This window comes from Scyliorhinus canicula, chromosome 9, assembly GCF_902713615.1.
Source record: "Scyliorhinus canicula chromosome 9, sScyCan1.1, whole genome shotgun sequence".
Lineage (NCBI taxonomy): Eukaryota > Metazoa > Chordata > Chondrichthyes > Carcharhiniformes > Scyliorhinidae > Scyliorhinus > Scyliorhinus canicula.
Window position 1 is genome coordinate 125,528,856 of NC_052154.1, and position 23,875 is coordinate 125,552,730.

The window sequence follows — 23,875 nt, forward strand, 5'->3', positions numbered from 1 at the left end:
ACGGAGTATTTTGCTAAGATGTTGGCGGAGCTGTAGGGGGAGGGGGAAGATCCCTCCCGGTACGAACTGGATCGGGCTCATAGGCTGTTAAGGCCTAAACCAAAGGTGAATGAGCCGCCCAAGAGCAGTGATTGTTTGTTTCCTTAGGCACCACGTAAAGGAGAAGGTCCTGAGTTGTGCAAAGCAGAAGCGGGAGGTGCAGTGGGCTGGAGCTGGTAAACATATATACCAGGACTTAACTGTGGAGTTGGCGAGGAGACGGGCTGCATTTGGCTGTGTGAAGATGGCACTGTATAACAGTGGTGTGCGGTTTGGCGTAGTGTACCTAGCTAAGTTGAGGGTGACCTACAACTTCAAAGACTTTTATTTCGAGACTGTGGAAGCGGCAGAGGCATTTGTGAAAGTAGAAGGACTGGGGCAGAAATGGGACTGAGGACTGGTCTTAGACTGAGGGTTGGGGGGGGGGCGGATGGAAGATTGTATGTAGTTCTATTTTTTATTTCATGTTGTAATATGTGTTAAATGGGGTGAAGTTGCCTATTTGGACAAGGTAGGAGTTGCAATGATGGTTTTCTGGGGCTTGCACTGAGTTTGTTTGTTTGAAGGGGAGCGGGAGTATTCGTTTTTCTCCTCGGTTCACAAGGTTTATTCGAGGATAGACTTCTTTGTAGTAGGGAAGGCGCTGTTGCTTGAGGTTAGGGGATCAGAGTATTCGGCGAAAGCGATCCCGGATCATGCGCCGCATTGGGTGGACATGGTCCTGGAGAAGGGAATAGAGCAGAGACGGGGTGGAGAATGAACTGGGGGACTGAAGATTTTGTGAGATGATCAGAAGGGTGATTGAGGAGTACGTGGGCTTTAACTGTACAGGAGAAGTATCACAGGCTGTGGTATGGGAGGCCCTGAAGGCAGCAGTGAGGGAGGAGGTGATATTGTTTAAGGCCAAGGTGGATAAATAGGAGAGGGAAGTGCATCAAAGTCTGTTAGTTGAGATATTGGAAGTGGACAAGAGGCACGCAAGGGGATGGACATGCTGCACTGTTGGACAGAAGGAGGGAGCTACAGGCTAGCTTTGATCGATTGTCTACAGAGAAGGTGGTGCACCAACTGAGGAGGGTGAGGGAAGCGACTTATGAGTATGGGGAGAAGGTGCATGCTGGCAGGCCAACTTCGGTGGGAGGCAGCGGCGAGAGAATTTGTCCAGGTGCGGGATAGGAGGGGAAAATTGGTGGTAGCCCTGGACCAGATTAATAAGGTATTTGAGGAGTTTTGTGAAAATCTGTACAGGTCGTAGTCACCGGGGGAGGATCAGGGGATGTGGGAGTTCCTGGACAGATTGGAGTATCTGAAGCTGGAGGAGGAAGACAGGGCCACACTGAAGAGGTAAAGGAGGCAATTGAGAGGATGGAATCGGGGATGGTGGCAGGGCCAGATGAGTTCCTAGTGGAATATTACAAGACATTTAAGGACAGATTGGCGCAGCTGATGGTGGAATGTTTGAGGAGGCAATGGGGAAAGGGGTGCTAACATTGGGGCAGGCCTCAATCTCCTTGCTGTTAAAGAAAGATAAGGACCCGATGGAGTGTGGGTCGTACAGGCCTATATCGCTTCAGGCCTATGGAGTGGGTATGGCTATTGAATAAGGAACCGCGGGCGAATGTCCGTACAAACAACATAAGTTTGGAGTAAATTGCTCTGCACCGGGGGACCAGGGAGGGGTTCCTTTTGTCTTCTCTGTTACTTGCATTAGCAATAGAGCCGGTGGCCATCCCTTTAAGGAGCTCAGGGTTGTGGAGGGGAATAGTACAGGGGTGATTATTATATATATCAGAGTCGAGAGCATCGATGGGGAACATATTGGAACTTCTCCGAAGTTTCGGGTCTTTTTCGGGATATAAATTGAATCTGGGAAAGAGAGAATATTTTATGGTTTCCCAGCTGAGAGTGGGGGCAGGAGTGGGAGGGCTGCCATTCCACAGGGCGGCAACCCACCCACTTCAGGTAGGCTGGATAGGAAGTTTCGGAAATGGGAGGAGAAGGGAGTCAGGGTATTAAAAGACTTGCTCCTGGGGGACATATTAAATGGAGGCTGTTGGTATGAACTGCCACATAATGCAGTGAATTTGGTCTGTTGTGGCATACGCTGCCACGTTATGCAATGCATGGCGACTAGTTGAAAAGTAAACTGTGGTTCATTTAGAGAAGAGGGACAGAGTCAGGGTTCGATATGGATTGAAAGAGAACAGAGCTGATGACAGGTTGAGGGATTTAGTGTCTTTCTGCGATCCTGGTTCTATGATGGGCAGGTGTATGTTTGAACACGAGAGTTGATCTTACACTGTATATGGCTTATTTTGTTACCTGCAGGGCACTGGCACCCGGGCATACAGGTGGCAGTAGAGCACCAAATTTCTGACCGTAGATGGGTGGAACAAGTCTGAGGGCAGCTGCACTCATTATACTGCGAGCCCCCGTTGCAACTTGCACCTGAGAAAGAAAACACAGAATTGTTTATTTATCGTGACATTCGGAATGAGAGTGCCCTGGGTAAAAACGAACCCAGATACAGATGTTAGTGAGATTCTATGCAAATGATTTTCCGAATATCACATAATTGCAGAACATGATTGTTGAAATTGGTGCTCCACTGGCTCAGTGGGAAAATGCATTGCCCATTGCGATCCTGAGTGTACAGACCTAAAGGTCTTAGGTCCTGCACTTCTTTAGCTAAAGGCATCCACTTGGTGTGTTGCAATTAGCCTCAGTTTGTCAGGAAGTGGGAAGTAAACAAAAAGAAAACAGAGATCCTGATCCTGAACATTTAGCAGCAGCCTCACTGGAAAATATGTACTGGAATTGGACGAGATAAGGAATGAGCTTAGTTGCGATAATGGAAAACGATCCTGCTGATGCTCACCATTTGCAGCAAAGAATGGTCACTTGGTTACTGGAGTAAAGGATCTCAGTGACTTTCAACAGCTTCAGGAATACATGGACAGGAGTAGGCCTGTTCAACCCTTACAAGGCATTCAACAGGATTCTGGCTGATCACTATCTTAACTCCTTCTATCAATTCTGTTAAGGGGGAACAAGAGAAGACAAAAAGGGTGTGTGAGAGAAATTGTGTTGAAGGGCAGTGAAGAGCAGTCAATGGCAGGGTTTTTAAGGGTTACTGCTCAGCTCCTCACCTTGGCTGTTTGTGTTGGTAATGTTGTTATAACTTACACTGGATGCAGGGTGTTGCAGGACGGTGCCTGTAACTCCCAACACATTTGAGGTTCTGGTCCCACATGTGAAGGCGAGTGCAGCTCAGAGAGAATATCAGAGGTGTTATGACACTGCCAGCAGCTAACACTTGCTCTATAGCCCCAGCTTCTCCAGGCCTGTTATGCTAAGTGATGGTCTAAGTGATGCTAAGCCTTGTGGGAGAGTGGGTGCAGGAATTAGCTGGAGTCAGAAGTATAGATCGTGTAAGTCAGTGCAGATCATAGTTTAAACCAGTAGTGAGATTAGCTGTAGATGAGTGTAGTTTAGATGTTATTAATCAACTGTGTATTCTTTAGGAGTACGTGTCGAATCCAAGTTAGTAATGTGAATCAATTTATAGCCTTGTTTCAGGTAAAGCTATTTTGTGGTCTTTGTGAACACTACGCCAACCATCTGAAATGAACAACTCAAAGAACACCACACGTTAAGGCACTTTTTAAAACCTACCTCTTTGACTTGTCCTAATATCTCCCTGTGTGGCTCAGTGCTGTATTTGGTTTGCTAATCCTCCACTTTGAATGTTTTATGAAGTTAAAAAACTTGACAGCTCACTATTCTCCGAAATAAGCTCCAACTGACCAACCGCTGGCCAGTTTACAATCATACCTGTGCACTCACCGCATAGTGTTTCATTTCTCCAGTTTAAGATGATTCCATTTCTCAGGGCGCGGAAGGCATAGGCTGATAGGATGTTGCACAGGCACCACGTCTGTTCAACACAGCCGCACAGGTCAGTCAGACATGCCCGATAATAAGGCTGAGGGTCGACACTCTCATGTGCTGCCTCAAATAATGGACCCTGAGAACAGGACAGAGTAAGCAATCACAGATGGAGTACTTCTAACAGCATAACTCATACAGCCTAGAATGTTATCAAAGGTGAAGGGTAGGTTAGCAGTCATGACATTTAAATTTCAATATTTGGAGTCAGATTTATGGATCGGAACGTTCCCTAACATGTCCCACTATAAGTTTGAAATTGGATAAGACACAAGGTTAAAGCTCCCTCTACATTATCTGATCAAACATGGCAGCAACATTAAGGCGGACATTTTATTCCAGAGTAGGTCTCAAATGAAGCAATTGCAAAATGTACATATGGGCCCATTACTTAGGCCCGGGCTTGAATTGTGTGCAACTGATTGACTTCCTGCCTGGAATGGCTGTGAAATGAAGCACAGAGTGGTCTTCATCAAGTAAATATTCAGACAATCTCAACAGCTTCCAGCAAGCAGGAGGTGATTTTGGGAGGATCTCGCAGAATGGTGGGAGGTGGAGAATCTGGGCCTGATGAGGTTGTGACTTTCCTGGCCTCACAAAGGGAAACTGTGAATTACACATGAGGTGCTGCTCCCCTTTCCACTAGCTACCAACTGCTTCAGTTGGGAAATATGCAGCAGCACATCTGCTCAACCCTTGGTTAAAATATCTTTGGACTCCTGTAGCTGATACAGGACCCTGGTTTGCAGAAATTGCAGAGGGTCCCACAGATTCCTCATCCTCATACAGAACCCTGCCATTTAATGTTGAAGACAGCAGGAAAAGGCTGTGCGGGAAGAGGACTATTTCTATTTACCTGCCGAGTGTCATGTTTCTGACAGATTAGTAGGGATAATATCAAAGTTTTTATAAAAATTTAGTCTGTTGTGGAATGTGGGTGTCACTGGATAAGCCAGCATTTATTGCCCTTCCCTAATTGCCCTTGAGAAAATGGTAGTGAGCCACCTCATTAAACCACTGTCATCCATGTGATGTAGGTAACAGTGCTGTTAGGGTGGGAGTTCCATGATTTTGACCTGGTGATAGTGAAGGAACGACAATATATTTCCAAGTCAGGCAAACGTGTGGCCTGGAGGGGGACTTGCAGGGGGTGATGTTCCCATGTATCTGCTGCCCTTGTCCATCTAGAGTAGAGGTCATGGGTTTGAAAGGTGCTGTCAAAGGAGCATTAGTGAGTTGCTGCATGCAGTGCATCTTGCGCATGGTACACATTGCTACCACTGTGTAGGTGAAGGGAGTGAATGTTTAAGATGGTGGATGGAGTGCTAATCAAGTGGTCTGCTTTGCCCTGCAAGGTGGAAAACGTCTTGAGCATTGTTGGAGCTGCACTAATCCAGGCAGGTGGACAGTATTCCATCATACTCCTGGCTTGTGCCTTGTAGATGATAGACAGATTCGGGGAGTTACTTGTAGTAGAATTCCTAGCATCTGACCTGCTCTTGTGGCCACAGTATTAATATGGCTGATTCAGCGATTATAATGCTATTGAAGGGGCAATGATTGGATTCTCTCTTTTTGGAGATGGTCATTGCCAGGCCCTTGTGTGCTTGCCCCTGTCATATCTAAAGTTTGTCATGGTCTTGCTGCATTTGGACACCAAATGCTTCAGCTTCTGAGTCTTCACCAATGGTACTGAACATGATGCATGTGGTGAATCACAGTCCATGTAATTCACTGTTATTATATATGATGCACTGTGTCTGTGTCAGCTCGGTATACGAGCAGTTGCGCGGCTCTGCTCCAAGGGGGAGATGAGGAGTTTGTACTGGGCTCCACTCTTGGCTCCGCCCATGGCTCCGCCATGGCTCCTCCCACTAACCGGAAGTATAAAGCCTGGCAGTCTGAGCCTGCCTGCCAGTTCATCACGTCGCAGGCAGGCTCCGTTGTAAGATCATTAAAACCACTGTTCATTCCCAACTACGTGTCGTGTGAATTGATGGTCACATCAATTTAATGATCTTAGGAAACAAGAAGAAATCGATAAGAAGAAATCGAAGAAACAACTCAAGAAACAACTATGGAATCAGCCCTTAAACCTCACCGACTAGAGCTCGACCCGCAGGCTGCAGAGGCAAGAGAAACCTTCCAGCACTGGCTCAGATGTTTTAAGGCCTACCTGGCTGAATCAAGTACTCCAGAAACTACAGAGGAGCAGAAACTCAGTCTACTGCACGCAACGGTGATCCACCGTATATCTTCTCAACTAAACAGTACCAACTCGTATACGGGGGCCCTAGCCATGCTAGATCGAATGTACGTGAGGCCCATCAACAAGGTCTATGCGCGCCATATTTTTACGACCTGCCGCCAGCGCCCCGCGGAGTTGTTAGAAGGATTCCTGCTGGAGTTAAAGATTTTAGCTCGGGACTGTAATTACCAGGCTGTATCAGCCGAACAGCACATGGAACTTGCCGTTAGAGTCGTGTACGTGGCAGGCCTCAGATCGAACTATGTGCGCCAGCGGTTGTTAGAAAAAGGGGCCCAGAACTTAGAGCACACGGTAGAACTAGCTACCACTATGGAGGTCTCATTCCGCAGCCTCACCTCGTTCCCCGCGGACCAAGCGACCCCATCCTGGGCCCCCGACCAGCGACTGCCCCAGGCCTGTGCCACGCGGCCACCCAGCCATCACGCAGCCCCAGTGTACCACTTTTGCAGGTAGCCCCAGCACCCACGGCAGTACTGCCTGGCCCGTAACGCAACCTGCAGCAGCTACAGTCGCAAGGGACACTACGCCCGGGTCTGCCTGGCAAAACAGGCCTCCTCTTCTAACTCCCCCGCAGCCCAGAGCACCCGTTTGCAGAATCCACAGGCCCGCAGGCCCCGAAATGCTGCGTCCTGTACTCCGACTCCGCCCCCAAATGACACGTGCGACTCATGGGGGCCGCCATCTTGGCAACCCCCCACCACGCGGCCGGCCACGTGCGACTCAAGGGGGCCGCCATCTTGGGCGCCATCTTCCTCGCTGCCCGCCACGTGCGATCCACGGGGGCGGCCATCTTCTTCCAACTCAGAAATTTGACTAGAAGATTACGAACTCAGAGAGCAGTCATCACGGGGCCACTCCAGCACAGCTGATCGAGCCGCCGACTACCCGCAACTCAGCGCAGTGACACTGGACCAGTCGCGTCCAAAGAACCTCCGCAACTCCATGATGACCGTTGAAATCAAAGGGTACAGGACACCGTGCCTCTTCGACTCCGGGAGCACCGAGAGCATCGTACACCCAGAACTGGTAAGACGCTGTTCACTCCCTATTTTCCCTGCACGGCAAACTATCTCCCTCGCTTCGGGCTCCCACTCTGTTCACCTCCAAGGGCGCACCGTCGCGTCCCTAACGATGCAGGGCACCAGCTACTCAAACTTTCAGCTGTACATGCTCCCTGAACTCTGCGCCCCACTCCTACTGGGACTCGATTTCCAGTGCAACCTCAAAAGTCTCACACTCAGCTTCGGCGGGCCCTTGCCCCCCCCCCCCCACTCACTATTTGCAGCCACGCCACCCTAAAAATCGACCCCCATCCACTCTTTGCCAATCTCACGCCGGACTGCAAACCTATAGACACTCGCAGCAGGCGATACAGCCTGCAGGACAGGGTATTTATAAGAACCGAGGTCCATAGACTCCTACGTGAGGGGATCATAGAGGCCAGTAACAGTCCCTGGCGAGCTCAGGTGGTGGTTGTCAAGACCGGGGAAAAATTCCGAACGGTAGTGAACTATAGCCAGACCATTAATCGGTTCACTCTCCTTGATGCGTATCCCCTCCCCAGAATTGCAGACATGGTGAATCAGATCGCCCACTATAAAGTCTTTTCCACGGTGGATCTGAAGTCTGCATACCACCAGCTCCCAATCTGCCCGGAGGACCGCCACTTCACAGCGTTTGAGGCCAATGGCCGCCTCTTCCACTTCCTCCGGGTTCCCTTTGGCGTCACTAATGGGGTCTCGGTATTCCAACGAGCAATGGACCGAATAGTGGACCAGTACGGGCTGCGGGCCACGTTTCCGTACCTGGATAACGTCACCATCTGTGGCCATGATCAGCAGGACCACGACGCTAACCTCGATCGATTTCTCCAGACTGCCCAGAAACTCAACCACACGTATAACACGGAGAAATGCGTTTTCCGCACGACCAGGCTAGCCATCCTCGGCTATGTCATGGAGAACAGAGTCCTGGGCCCTGACCCGGACCGTATGCGCCCCCTCTTGGAACTCCCTCTCCCTCAGTGTCCCAGGGCCCTCAAACGGTGCCTGGGATTCTTCTCGTATTACGCCCAGTGGGTCCCTCAATATGCGGACAAAGCCCGCCCACTATTTAAGGTCACACTCTTCCCTCTGTCGGATGAGGTTCGTCAGGCCTTCACTCATATCAAGGAGGACATCGCCAAAGCGGCCATGCGGGCGGTGGATGAAACCGTCCCTTTCTAGGTAGAGAGCGATGCCTCAGAGGTAGCTCTTGCAGCCACACTAAATCAGGCAGGGAGACCAGTCGCCTTTTTCTCCTGAACCCTCTCCGCTTCGGAACTTCGACACTCCTCGGTCGAAAAGGAAGCACAAGCCATCATGGAAGCGATACGTCACTGGAGGCGCTAACTCGCAGGTAGGAGGTTCACCCTCATCACCGACCAACGATCGGTTGCCTTTATGTTCGACAACTCTCAAAGGGGCAAGATCAAAAATGATAAGATCTTACAGTGGAGGATCGAACTCTCCACTAACAAGTACGATATTATGTACCGACCGGGGAAGCTCAACGAGCCCCCAGATGTCCTGTCCCGCGGTATGTGCGCCAGCGCTCAAAACGACCGCCTGAAAGCTATTCACGATGACCTCTGCCACCCAGGGGTCACCCGGCTCGCCCACTACGTCAAAGCCCGAAATCTGCCTTTCTCCACAGAGGAGGTGAAAGCCATCACCAGGGACTGCCCGATCTGTGCGGAGTGCAAACCGCACTTCTATAGATCAGACAGGGCCCACCTGGTCAAGGCTTCTCGGCCCTTTGAACGCCTCGCTATCTATTTCAAAGGGCCAATCCCCTCACCCAATAGGAATGTGTACTTCCTGAACGTCATCGACGAGTTCTCTCGTTTTCCCTTTGCTATCCCATGCCCCGATATGACCTCCCACACAGTCATTAGGGCTCTGCACAGTATCTTCACCCTATTTGGTTTTCCCAGCTACGTACACAGCGACAGGGGTTCGTCCTTTATGAGCGACGAGCTGCGTCAGTATCTGCTCGAAAAGGGCATTGCCTCGAGCAGGACTACCAGCTATAACCCCAGGGGGAACGGGCAGGTGGAGAGGGAGAACGTGACGGTCTGGAAGACCGTCCTACTGACCCTCCGGTCCAGGAAGCTCCCAACCTCCCATTGGCAGGAGGTCCCCCCTGACGTGCTCCATGCTATTAGGTCCCTCCTATGTACGGCCACCAACCAGACCCCTCACGAGCGGTTATTTGTTTTTTCCAGGGGCACGACCACGGGGGTTTCGCTCCCAGCATGGTTAAAGACACAGGGCCCGGTTCTCCTCCGGAAGCACGTCCGGACTCACAAAACCGACCCACTCGTAGAGAGAGTGCTCCTGCTCCATTCAAACCCACACTACGCATTTATAGAGTACCCTGACAGCCATCAGGACACTGTTTCCCTCCGGGACCTGGCACCTGCAGGATCCTACTCCGACACCACCGCTGCTGAGGTACCCCTCACACTATACCCCTCCCAACCCCCTGCGCCCGGCGCCCCCACGCCTGCAGTCCCGCTGCCCGTGCTCCGCGCCCCAGCGCCATTGGGTTTCCGGCGCTCCCCATCACCAGTCGAACCAGTTGGATACGAAGCTCTGGCCGAATCACCCCCATAGTTCGCCATGGTTCCCTCGCCCAGCCACCAGAAGAGGCTGCAACCCCGGTGCTTCGTCGATCCCAGAGGACGACTCGACCGCCAGATCGACTTAATTTATAACCTGTAATTTATAACCTGTAAATTCCAATTTGTAACTTGTAACTTGTAATTCGCAATTGGGAATTGGTAGACACACCACCCCCGCTGGACTCAATTTTTACAGGGGGTGAATGTGGTGAATCACAGTCCGTGTAATTCACACTGTTATTATATATGATGTACTGTGTCTGTGTAAGCTCGGTATATGAGTAGTTGCGCAGCTCTGCCCCTAAGGGGAGATGAGGAGTTTGTACTGGGCTCCACCCTTGGCTCCGCCCATGGCTCTGCCCATGGCTCCTCCCACTAACCGGAAGTATAAAGCCTGGCAGTCTGAGCCTGCCTGCCAGTTCATCGCGTCGCAGGCAGGCTCCGTTGTAAGATCATTAAAACCACTATTCACTTCCAACTACGTGTCGTGTGAATTGATAGTCACATCAATGCAATCATTAGTTAACATCCCAACTTCTAACCTTAGGATGGAGGGATGGTTATTGGTGAAGCAATTGAAGATGGTTGGACCTAGAACACTACCCTGAGGAAGTATATTTAAGACTACATTAAATTGTAAGTCACTGTTTAAGCAAGGGTATGGAATTATTTGATTTATTTTACTTCATAAAAGTATTCAAAAGTTTTAAATTTAAAGGGTTTAGACATGGCAGGAGAACTCAAAGCCTTGGTATTCTCATCCTGCACTATGTGGGAAGCCAGTCACATTTCCAGTGCCCAGGACCAGCATGTGTACAGGAAGCATGTCCACCTGCAGCTCATGGAAGCTCGGGTTTCAGAGCTGGAACATCAGCAGAGGACACTGGAGGATCCGCGAGTCTGAGAGCATCGTAGATATCATGTTTAAAGAGGTGGTCACACCGCAGCTGAAAGTATATAAGAAAGGAAGGGAATGGGTGACCACCAAGCAGTCAAAGAGAAACAGGCAGGTAGTTCTGGAATTCCCTGGGGACCAATTCACAAATCGGTATTCCTTTTTGGAGATTGATGAGGTTGGTTTCTACAGGGGGTGCGGACAGAATCAAGCTGCTGGCACCACAAGTAGCCTGTGTGTACTGGAGGGGAAGAAGAGAGGAAGAGTAATAGTAAAACGGGATTCTATCGACAGGAGAACTGATAAACGCTACTGTGGAGTTCAATGTGACTCCAGGATGGTGTGTTGCCTCCCTGGTGCCCTGAGGATATCACTGAAGCGTTGCAGGACATCCAGAAGTGGGAGGGTGATAAGGCAGAGGTCATGGTATATGTCTGTACCAATGATATAGGTAGAAAGACGGATCGGGGGCTTGATTCTCCGCCCCGCCGCGGCACATTTCTCTTTCACTCCGCCGGCGGGATGCTCCATTACGCCGGCAGGTCAATGGGGTTTCCCATTGTGGGGCAGCCCCACGCTGTCAGGAAAAATCCCGGGCTGCCGGCAAAACGGAACATCCTGCCTGTGGAGAATCCAGCCTGAAGTCTTTTATCAAGAATTCAGGGAGCTAGGCAGTAGACTAAAAAGCAGGACCTAGCGAGCACAGAAATAGGAGAATAGCGCAGATGAATGCGTGGCTTAAGAATTGGCGCAGGAAGGAGGGTTTTAGATTCCTGGATCACTGGGACCGTTTCTGGGGAATGTGGAACCTGTACAAACGGGATGGTTTACATCTGAATCAGAGCGGGAATAACATCCTTACGGGCTGGTTGCTAGTGTTGTTGGGAGGAGTCTAAACAAATTCAGCGGGGGAGGGGACGCAGACTGTTAGCAGAATAGGGACACGGCATAACACAGAAAAGTAATCAAGTCAGAGGGAGTACGTTTCAAGGGAGTAAGGCAAGGCTGGAAGGCATCTCCTTTAATGCCAGGAATATTGCTGGTAAAACGGATGAATTAAGTGTGAGGATTCACAAGTGGAATTGTGACATAGTAGCAATCACAGAGGCGTGTTTGAGGAAGGGGCAAGATTGGCAGCTCAACATCCCAGGAAGATTCTTTCTGTCTTCAGGCAATCTTCAGGCAAGACAGAGGAGAGGGTAAAAGAGGAGGAGGCATTGCATTATTAATTAAGGTGTCGGTTCCTGCAGTAGGAGAGATAATGGGCGGAATTCTCCGCACTCACGACGGGGCGGAGAATAGCGGGCGGCGTAAATATTTACGGCCACGCTGGTTCGACGCCCTCCCGCTATTCTCCCCCCCCCCACGCCCGCCTCCTGACACGAATCGTTGCCCGCCGTTTTTTCACGGCGAGCAGTGATTCTCAGCTGGCCGATGGGCCGATTTCCAAGGCCTTTACGACCGTTTTTATGAACGTCAATCACACCTGGTCTGACCGTTCGTAAAAACGGCCGTAAAGTCCCGATCTGGGGAACCATGGCACCGATTGGCATGGCAGTACCACGGCCGTGCCAAGGGTGCCATGGGCCCACGATCGGTGCCCACTGATCACGGGCAGCGGGTACTTACCCCGTGCACTCTTTATCCTTCCGCCGCCCCGCTGTATCCATTCGCGGGGCGGCTGAGGGGCATAACGGCCCGCGCATGCAGGTACAAGGGGAACAAATCAGTTGAGGTATTAGTGGAGGACAGAAAGTGCAGCATGGAGCTAAAAAACTACAATTTGGAGAGACTAGAGGGGATATGAGAAAGCTCAGGCTGGTAAAAGTAGGGGAAATCCCAAGATATTCCATAAGTACATCCATGGGAAGAGGATAATTAGGGAAAAAGAAGGGTGAATTACGGACCAAGGAGGCAGAGCCAGAGGACATTGGTTGGGTGTTGAATGAATAGTTCACACCCATCTTCATCCAAGAGAATGAGGATGCAGTTATGGAACTCAGGAAGAGAGACTGTGAGGTTCTTGAGCACATTGACAGAGGGAGTGACAAGGTACTAGAAGTGTTGGCCGGCTTAAAAGTGAATAAATCTCCAAGTTCGGATGAATTGTGTCCCAGGATGCTGTGGGAAGTGAGGGAGGAGATCGCAGGGGTTCTGACCCAAATTTTTAATTCTTCTCTGGCCTTAGGGGAGGTGCCAGAGGACTGGAGAATGGCTAATGTAGTCCCACTATTTAAGGAAGTTGTAGAGGTAAGCCAGAGAGCTATAGACCAGTGAGTCTCACACCAGTGGTAGGGAAACTATTGGGAGAAAATTCTGAAGGAGCAAATCTGTCTCCACTTGGAGAGACAAGGGTTGATCAGGAATAGTCAGCATGGCTTTGTGAGAGGCAGATTATGCCTAACAATTTTTTTTTACAAAAAATATTTTTTATTCTCCTTTTTCACATTTTCTCCCAAATTTACACCCACCAACAATAAACAATAATCAGCAACAAATATGTCAATCCTCATATCAATAATAACGATACATCCTCCCACCAAACCCCAAACATTAGCCCGCATGTTCACACAAACAAATGACAAAAAGGAATCAGGCATCACCCATAATCACCATTAACACACACAGCCCCCTCCCCCCGACCCTCCCACCCACCTGCCCCAACTAATGTTCGACGTTATCCAATTTTGGAAAGTGCATAATGAATAATGCCCATGAATTGTAGACCCCCCCCCCCCCCCCCCAATCCTTCCCCTCAGTTCAAACTTAACCTTCTCAAGAGTCAAGAATTCCAACAGGTCCCCCCGCCACGCCAGGGCACAGGGTGGAGAGGCTGCTCTCCAACCTATCAGGATCTGCCTTCGGGCGACCAATGAGGCGAAGGCTCCGCACCCGTTTCCAACCCTGGCTGGCCCGACACCCCGAATATGGCCTCCCGGGGGCCCGGGTCCAGTTCCACGTGCACCACTTTAGAAAATACCCTAAAAACCTCCTTCCAGTAATCCTTCAGCTTTGGACAGGACCAAAACATACGAACGTGATTAGAGTGCCCCCCCCCCCCCCCCCCCCCCCCAAACAACATTCACACACATCTTCTACTCCTTCAAAGAATCGGCTCATCCTCGACCTCATGAGATGTGCTCTGTATACCACCTTCAGCTGTATCAGCCCCAACTTTGCACACGAGATGGAGGCATTCACTCTCCGGCGCTTCCCAAACCAGAACCCCTCCTCCATATCCTCTCCCAACTCTTCCTCCCACTTTGCTTTGATCCCTTCCAGTGGTGCCTTCTCCTCTTCCAAAATAGCTCCGTAAACTGCCAAAACTACCCCCTTCTCCAGTCCCCCTGTCATCAGCATGTCCTCCAGCAATGTGGAGGCCGGCTCCTGCAATCCGATCTCTAAGAAACAAATCTTCTAGTGTCTTAAACACCTTCTCCTCCCATTTCTGAAAATTTACATCCCACCTCTCTGGCTCAAATCTGTGGTTCCCCTGAATCGCCATTTCCCTTGACCCTGCGCCCAACCCGAAGTGTTGGCGAAACTGCCTCCAAATTCTCAATGAAGCTATTATTACCGGATTCCCTGAGTATTTCCCCGGAGCTATCGGGAGCGGCGCTTTTGCTAGTGCTTTCAGTCCCGACCCTCTGCGCAAACTCTCCTCCATTCTAACCCACTGGGAATCAACACCTCTGACCCAGCTCCGCACCTTCTCCACATTCGCCGCCCAGTAGTAATACATCAGGTTCGGAAGACCCAAACCCCCTGCCTGCCTTCCCCTTTGTAGCAGCACCTTCCTCACTCTGGCCACCTTCCCTCCCCATATGAACGAAGTAATCCTTCCCTCCATCTCTCTGAAAAAAGCCTTTGGCAGGAAAATCGGGAGGCATTGAAAAATCAACAGAAATCGCGGCAACATGTTCATATTAACTGCCTGTATCCGATCCGCCGGTGACAGAGGGAGACCATCCCACCTTGCCAGATCGGCTTTCACTCTCCCCACCAAACTAGAAATGTTGTACCTGCAGAGCACACCCCCCCCCCCCCCTCCCCCTCAACCCCGCCGCCTCACTCCTGGGAAACCTGCACCCCAGGTACCTAAAGTGAGTCCCTGCCCAACGGAATGGTAGACCCTCCACCCCTGCCCCCACCCCCGGACGAGACACCACAAAATACTCACTCTTGTTTAGATTTAGTTTGTACCCCGAGAAAGACCTAAACACTCGAAGCAGTTCCAATATTCCCCCTATCGACACACTCGGTTCCGACATGTATAACAGCCAGTCATCAGCATATAAGGACACCCTATGCTCTATCCAACCCCCTCCCCGCACTATTCCTTTCCATACCCCCAAACTTCTTAATGCGATGGCCAACGGCTCAATCGCGAGTGCAGACAGCAGGGGGGACATAGGACATCCCTGCCTAGTCCCACTGTGCTGAGAAAAGTATCTCGAGCTGATGTTGTTTGTGCGGACACTCACACTCGGCTCCTTACATAGTAGCTTTACCCAGTTCACAAATCTTGGGCAGCACGGTAGCATTGTGGATAGCACAATTGCTTCACAGCTCCAGGGACCCAGGTTCGATTCCGGCTTGGGTCACTGTCTGTGCGGAGTCTGCACATCCTCCCCTTGTGTGCGTGGGTTTCCTCCGGGTGCTCCGGTTTCCTCCCACAGTCCAAAGATGTGCAGGTTAGGTGGATTGGCCATGATAAATTGCCCTTCGTGTCCAAAATTGCCCTTAGTGTTGGGTGGGTTACTGGGTTATGGGGATAGGGTGGAGGTGTTGACCTTGGGTAGGGTGCTCTTTCCAAGAGCTGGTGCAGACTCGATAGGCCGAATGGCCTCCTTCTGCACTGTAAACTCTATGATCTATGATAATCCCAAACCGCTCCAGAACTGCCATCAAGTACCCCCATTCTACCCGGTCAAATGCCTTCTCAGCGTCCAATCTCACAACCACCTCTGTTTCCTTCCCCTCCACCGGTGCCATAGTGACATTCAATACCCTTCTAACATTTGAAAAAGAGCTGCCTCCCTCTCACGAACCCCGTCTGATCTTCACCTATCACCTTCGGGATGCACTCCAGCCTAACTGCCAGTACGCCTGATGCACGATCAATTACACAAAGACGAGAGTTGGATGCAATCGAGGTTTTATTACACTAAGATGTGTGGCCTCCTACAGCAGCAGGCGAAGTGGCTGCTGTACGGGGAGCACACATATTTATACTCCGCCTACTGGGCAAAGCCAGCATGCAGGGAACTACCCCCGTGTCTGTAGTACAGGTCCTTATCACAAAACACCTACACCTACATCCTCTATATACAATATATACATCAGTGGTGACTACCACATTCACCCCTGTTAAGATTGAGTCCAGCGGGGGTGGTGGACAATTATGGTGGAGAGCTGTGGACGTAGGCGAGGAAGCCGAACAGAGCGAAGATGGTGTTGAGGGCTTTGATGACTGTGGCAGATGTCATGTCAGAGCATGGGATGGCGAAGGGGAATCTGGAATACTCATCGACCACACTGAAGAAGTACGTGTTACGGTCGATGGAGGGGAGGTGCCCTTTGAAGTCCACGCTTCAAAGGGGCGGGAGGCCTTCACTAGGCGCACACAGTCTGGCCGGTAGAAGTGCGGTTTGCACTCCGCGCAGACCTGGCAGTCTCTGGTGATAGCCCTGACTTCCTCAATGGAATAGGGCAGATTGCGAGCCTTGATGAAATGGTAAAAACGTGTGACCCCCGGGTGACAGAGGTTGTCGTGCAGAGTCCGGAGTCTGTCCACTTGTGCGCTGGCCCATGTACCTTGGGATAGTGGTAATTGTAGGTGGACAGTTTGATCCTGCACCTCAAGATTTTATCGTTTTTGATCTTGCCCCACTGCGTGTTGTTGAACATAAAGGCTACCGACCGTTGGTCAGTGAGGAGAGTGAATCTCCTGTCAGCCAGGTAATGCCTCCAATGCCGCACAGCTTTAACAATGGCTTGGGCCTCTTTTTCGACAGAGGAATGCTGAATTTCGGAGGCATGTAGGGTTTGTGAGAAAAATGCCACAGGCCTGCCTGCCTGGTTGAGGGTGGCTGCGAGAGCAACATGTGATGCGTCACCCTAGACTTGAAATGATAACATCTCGTCGACTGCGTGCATCGCAGCCTTGGTGATGTCGGCCTTAATACGGTTAAAGGCCTGATGAGCCTCGGCCATCAGGGGAAACAGAGTGGATTGAATGAGTGGACGGGCCTTGTCTGCATAGTTTGGGACCCATTGGACGCAATAAGAGAAGAACCCCAGCCATCGTTTGAGGGCCTTGGGGCAGTGGGGAAGGGGGAGTTCCATGAGGGGGCGCATGCGATCGGGGTCGGGCCTCAGAACTCTGTTATGGACCACGTAGCCGAGGATGGCTAAACGGTTGGTGCTGAACATGCACTTCCCCTTGTTATACGTAAGGTTCAGGAATTTGGCGGTGTGGAGAAATTTAGCAAGGTTGGCGTCAGTTTCCTGCTGATCGTGGCCGCAGATGGTGACATTGTCCAGGTACGGGAAGGTGGCCCGCAGTCCGTACCGGTCAACCATTCGGTCCATTTCCTGTTGGAAAACCGAAACCCCATTGGGGACTCCAAAGGGAACCCTAAGGAAGTGGTAAAGGCGGACATGTTTCGAAGGCAGTGTCTGGGCGGTCCGCCTTACGGATGGAGCTGGTGGTAGGCAGATTTCAGGTCCACAGTTAAGAAGACACGGTACTGTGCAATCTGATTGGCCATATCAGATATGCGTGGGAGGGGTCGAGCTGCGTGTACCTGTTGATGGTCTGGCTGTAGTCCACGACCATCCTGTGTTTCTCCCCAGTTTTCACCACAATCACTTGGGCTCTCCAGGGGCTGTCGATGATGCCTTCCCGAAGCAGTCGCTGGACTTCGGACCTGATGAAGGTCCTGTCCTGGGTGCTGTACCATCTTCTCCTTGTGGCGACAGGTTTGCAATCCGGAGTTAAGTTTGCAAATAGGGAAGGTGGGTCGACCTTTAGGGTCGCGAGGTCGCACACAGTACGGGGTGGTAGGGGCCCGCCGAATTTCAGTGTTAGGCTCTGGAGGTTGCACTGGAAATCCAGGCCGAGTAGCAGGGCAGCATAGAGGTTGGGGAGGACGTAGAGGCGGAAGCCGCTGAACTCCACGCCCTGGACAGTGAGAGTGGCTATGCAGTACCCCCGGATTGCCACGGAGTGGGACCCGGAGGCCAGGGAGATTCTCTGGTTGGCGGGGTGTACCGCGAGGGATCAGCGCCTTACCGTATCGGGATGAATGAAGCTCTCGGTGCTCCCGGAGTCCAGCAGACAGGAGATCTCGTGCCCATCGATTTTCACGTTGGTGGAAGCAGTTGACAGGTTATGTGAGCGAGACTGGTCAATTGTCACCATGGCGAGACGCAGCTGGTCGTCGATGGTGGCAGGCGTTGCGGTGCCCGGGGGGGCATGGGTCCTGATAAGATGGCGACGCCCATGGGCCGCATGTGTCGTGGGAAAGACAAGATGGCGGCGCCCGATGATCCTGGGGAGAACAAGATGGCGGCGCCTACGGGCCGCACGTGGTGGGGGTCAAACAAGATGGCGGCGCCCACGGGCCGCACGTGGTCCGAGGAGGGGAAGATGGCGGCATCCACTGGTTGCACGTGGGGGGAGTCGGAACAATAGCAGCAACTGCGCGGGCCTGGCACACCACAGCAAAGTGTCCCTTTTTGCCACAGGCCTGGCAAAGGGCGCTCCAGGCCGGGCAGCGCTGCGGGGGTGTTTAGGCTGCCCACAGAAGTAACATTTGTGACCCCCGGGTTTGGTTGGCTGCCACGCGGCACAGGCGTGAGGTCAGCTGTGGTGGGGGGGGGGGGGGGGCTCGCTGGTGAGGTCCACGATGGGGTGGCCGTCTGCGGAGTCCACGATGCGCAGGAGGGGTGGGCCGAGCGGCAGGGGTGGGCCACACGGCAGGGGGCGTAGGCTTGGATGTTGCGCGAAGTGACCGTAAACGAGAGCGCTAGCTTTTGTATCTCTGCGAGGTCGAGCGTGGCCCCTTCTAAGAGGCGCTGTCGGATGTAATCAGACCCTATCCCTGTGACAAAAGCGTCTCTCATGAGCAAGTTCGAGTGTTCCATGGCCGTGATGGCCTGGCAGTCACAGTCTCTAACTAGGGGAATCAGGGCACGCCAGAAATCTTCCACTGACTCACCGGGAAGCTGATGACGAGTGGAGAGGATGTGCCTGGCGTAGAGCGTGTTAGTCCGCTGGGCGTAGTTTTCCTTCAGTAGCGCCATGGCTTCCGCGTAGGTTGGCACGTCCTGGATAAGTGGAAAAACGTTGGAACTCAGCCACGTGTACAGGATCTGAATATTCTGAGCTTCTGGAATTTCGTCAGGTGGAGATCCGATGTACGCTTCGAAACAGGCTAGCCAATGTTCAAAGTCCTTTTTGGCATTGTCTGGTTGTGGATCCAGCTGCAGGTGATCCAGCTTGATGCGGAGGTCCATCTTCTGAAAACTTTAGTGTATTAAATTGATGCACGATCAATTACACAAAGATGAGAGTTAGATGCAATCGCGGCTTTATTACTCTGAGATGTGTGGCCTCCTCCAGCAGCTGGAAGTGCTGGAAGCCCGTGTTCAATGGCGTACCACAGGGATCTATGCTGGGTCCCCTATTATCTGTAATTTATATCAACTCCATAGATTACTATGTAGGTGACAAGGTTTGCGGATGACACAAAGATTGGCCGGGTGGCTAACAGTGAGGTTTTGTGTCTTGGGCTATAGGAAGGTATCGATGGGATGGTCAAATGGGCAGATAAATGGCAGATGGAATTTAACCTGTAAAGTGAGGTGAGACAATATGGAAGAAGTCATTTGACAAGGAAGTATTCAATGAATGGCCTGACACTGGGAAGTTCTGAGGCACAAAGGGACATTGGCGTGTTTGTCCATAGAGCTCTGAAGGCAGAAGGGGTGTATAATAGGCTGGTGAAAAAGAAATATGGGGCACCTGCCTTTATCAATCGCAAAAGCAGGGAGGTCATGTTGGAGTTATATACAACGTTGGGGAGGCCACAGCTGGAATGGCTTGTGCAGCTCTGGTCGCCTCATTACAGGAAAGATATGACTGTACTGGAGGGGGTGCAGAGGCAATTCACCAGGATGTTGCCTGGTGATGCACTATCAATTACGACGAGATGAGAGTAGAGAATAATCGAGGCTTTATTAAGCAGAGATGTGTAGCCTCCTGCAGCCGCTGCAGAAATGGCTGCAGCTCGTTGAACACACACATTTATACTCCGCCTACTGGGCGGAGCCAGCAGGCAGGGATCTACCCTGGTACCTGTAGTACATGAGTCTTAGCATATTGCATCTCATATACGTGATATATGCAAACAGTGGTGACTACCACATTCACCCCCTGTTAAAAAAGAGTCCAGCGGGGCTGGTGGAAAAACTAGTTACATGTATGTGAACATTTTTAAAGTGTACATTTTTAAAGTTCACAAATTTAGCCGGTCGGCTGCCTTGATCCTCCGTTGTGAGCACCGCAGTCCCGGTGGCGATGCAGGCACTGGCTCGGTCACCGATGACTCCGGGAACGTGTAGTCCTCACCTTCGTCACCGGTCCAAGGGGAGGACGGATCGTCCTGGAGCAAGGGCTGTGGTGAGGTGCGCTGGGGGGAGGATGGGTGGCGCTGGGGCAGTTGGGGGGGGGGGAGAAACAGTTGGTGAGGGAGACTGTGTCTTGGCGGCCATTGGGGTACTACACGTCGGCGTACTGCGGGTTTGCATGGAGTAGCTGTACCCCCTCGACCAACGGGTCCGCCTTGTGGAGCCGCACATGCTTGCGGAGGAGAATGGGTCCTGGAGCTGGCAGCCACGTTGGGAGCGAAACCCCGGAGTTGGCATCCTGGGGAAGGCTAGGAGACGTTAATGGGGGTTTCGTTAGTCGCCGTGCAAAGTAGCGATCAGATGGAGTGGAGGGCATCGGGGAGGTCCTCCTGCCAGCGGGAGACCGAGAAATGTTTTGACCGTAGGGCCAGCAGGACTTCCAGACCGTCCCGTTCTCCCTCTCCACCTGCCTGTTTCCCCGTGGGTTGTAGCTGGTCGTCCTGCTCAAGGCAATGCCCTTGCTGAGCAGGAATTGACGCAACTCATCACTCATAAAGGAGGATCCCCTGTCGCTGTGGATGTAAGCGAGGAAACCGAACAGAGTGAAGATGCTATTGAGGGCTTTGATGACTGTGGCAGACGTCAAATCGGGGCATGGGATGGCAAAGGGGAATTTGGAGTATTCATCGACCACGTTAAGGAAGTACGTGTTTTGGTCGGTGGAGGGGAGGGGCCCTTTGAAATCCATGTTGAGGCGTTCAAAGGGGCGGGAGGCCTTCACCAGGTGCGCTCGGTCTGGCCGGTAGAAGTGCGGTTTGCACTCCGCACAGACCTGGCAGTCTTTGGTGACCGTCCTGACCTCCGCAATGGAGTAGGGTAGGTTGCGGGCCTTTATGAAGTGAAAGAACCGGGGGACCCCTGGGTGACCGAGACCATCGTGTAGGGCCCGTAGTCGGTCCACTTGTGCGCTGGCACATGTACCTCAGGATCGGGCATTGGGGAGCTCGTTGAGCTTACCAGGGTGATACAAAATCCCGTAATTGTAGGTGGAGAGCTCGATCCTCCACCTCAAGATTTTATCATTTTTGATCTTGCCCCGCTGTGTGTTATTGAACATGAAGGCAACCGACCGTTGGTCAGTGAGGAGATTAAATCTCCTGCCGCACAGCTTCTACAATGGCTTGACCCTCCTTTTCGACGGAGGAGCGCCGAATTTCGGAGGATTGGAGGGTGCATGAAAAGAATGCTACGGGTCTGCCGGCCTGGTTGAGGGTGGCGGCTAGAGCGACGTCTGATGCTTCGCTCTCAACTAGGAAGAGGAGGGTCTCGTCGACCGCGTGCATCGCGGCCGTGGCAATGTCGGCCTTGATACGGTTGAAGGCCTGGTGAGCCTCGGCCGTCAGGGGGAAAACGGTGGAGTGAATAATTGGGCTGGCCTTGTCCGCATAGTTAGGGACCCACTGGGCATAGTATGAGAAGAACCCCAGGCATCGTTTGAGGGCCTTGGGGCAGTGGGGGAGGGGGAGTTCCATGAGGGGGCGCATGCAGTCGGAGTCGGGCCCTAGAACTCCATTTTGCACCACATAGCCAAGGATGGCCAAGCGGTTGGTGCTTGGTGCTGAACACGCACTTATCCTTGTTATACGTAAGGTTCAGGAGTTTGGCGGTGTGAAGAAATTTGGAAAGGTTAGCATCGTGGTCCTGCTGGTCATGGCCGCAGATGGTGATGTTATCCAGGTACGGGTACGCGGCCCGCAGTCCGTACCGGTCAACCATTCGGTCTATCTCCCGTTGGAAGATCAAGACCACATCAGTGACGCCGAAGGGAACCCTAAGGAAGTAATAAAGGCGGCCATCTGTTTCGAACGCAGCGTATGGGTGGTCCACCTTGCGGATGGGGAGCTGGTGATAGGCATTAAAGATGGTGGCGCCCACAGGCCGCACATGTTCTGGTGCGAGGGAGATGTCGGCGCCCATGGGCTGCACGTGTGCTGATACGAGAAAGATGGCGGCACCCACGGGCCGCACGTGGGGGGTGCAGGAACAATGGGCCTGGTTACAGTGGCAATCGACCGGGCCTGGCACACCGCAGCGAATGTCCTTTCTTCCCACAGGCCTTGCAGATTGTGCTCCGCGCCCGGGAGCGCTGCCGGGGGTGCTTTGTCTGCCCGCACAAATAGCACTTGGGCCCCCCGGGGTTGGCTGGGGGCGGTTGCTGGTGGGGTCCACGATGTCCAGGAGGGCGGCGCTGTGGGTGTATGCTTGCACATTACGGGAGGCTATCGTTAGTGAAGTCGCGAGTTTCTTGGTCACCGCGAGGTCGAGGGTAGCCCCTTCTAAGGCGAGCTGGCGGATGTACACCGACCATATGCCCGTAATAAAAGCATCCCTGTTTAGGAGTTCGGAATGTTCAATGGCCGAAACTGCTTGGCAATCGCAGTCCCCCACCAGGGCATGCAGGGCACGCCAGAAATCCTCCAATGACTCACGGGGAATTGTTGCCGTGTGGACAGGAGGTGCCTGGCGTAGAGTTTGGTGGTCGGCTGGGTGTAGTTCTCTTTCAGAAGTGCCATGGCCTCAGCGTCGGTGGGTGCGTCCCAGATAAGGGGAAAGATATCGGAGCTCAGCCGTGTATACAGGATCTGGAGTTTCTGTGCTTCTAAGGGTTGTTCTGTCGCTGATCCAATGTAGGCTTCAAAGCAAGTTAGCCAGTGGGCGAAGGCCGACTTGGCATTGTCTGCTTGAGGGTGCAGCTGCAGGTGATCTGGTTTGATGCAGAGGTCCATCGCTGTAAAATCTCTGCTTAATAAATTGATGCACTATCAATTCCGACGAGATGAGAATTGAGAGTAAGCGAGGCTTTATTAAGCAGAGATGTGTAGCCTCCTGCAGCTGCTGCCGAAATGGCTACAGCTCGGTGAGCACACACATTTATACTCCGCCTACTGGGCGGAGCCAGCAGGCAGGGATCTACCCCTTTACTGTACAGGAGCCTTACTGTATTACATCTCATATACGTGATATATACAAACAGTGGTGACTACCACACCTGGCATGGAACATTTAAGTCATTAAGAGATTTTACATAGCCTTGGGTTATTTTCATTGGAGCAGAGAAGACTGAGGGGCAACCTGATCGAGGTATACAAGATTATGAGGGGAATGGACAAAGTGGATAGGGAGCAGCTGTTCACCTTAAACTTCTGACCCTTCAACTAAGGGTAAGTTTAGGGGGGATGTGAGGAAAAATGTTTTTACCCAATGGGTGGTGACGGTCTGGAACGCACTGCCTGGGAGGGTGGTAGAGGCGGGTTGCCTCACATCCTTTAAAAAGTACCTGGATGAGTACTTGGCATGCCATAGCATTCGAGGTCATGTGCTGGTAAATGGGATTAGGAGGTAGGTCAGATGTTAGTGCAGAGTT

At 52.0% G+C, this 23,875-nt stretch overlaps 1 protein-coding gene across 10 annotated transcripts in view; it reads right to left on the reverse strand.

Annotated features, from left to right (window-relative positions):
• Positions 1–23,875, reverse strand: part of LOC119971661 (von Willebrand factor C and EGF domain-containing protein-like) — a 490,550-nt gene that overhangs the window by 9,630 nt on the left and 457,045 nt on the right. For 8 of the 10 annotated variants that reach the window (XM_038807510.1, XM_038807514.1, XM_038807513.1 and 5 more), the window contains 2 exons: positions 3,886–4,066; positions 2,362–2,487 (listed from right to left, as the gene is read on the reverse strand). In XM_038807510.1, coding sequence (XP_038663438.1) covers positions 2,362–2,487; positions 3,886–4,066 — 307 coding nt within the window. Of the gene's footprint in view, positions 1–2,361; positions 2,488–2,917; positions 3,076–3,885; positions 4,067–23,875 lie in introns of those variants that run through there. The other 2 variants (XM_038807509.1, XM_038807512.1) reach the window with 2 other exon arrangements.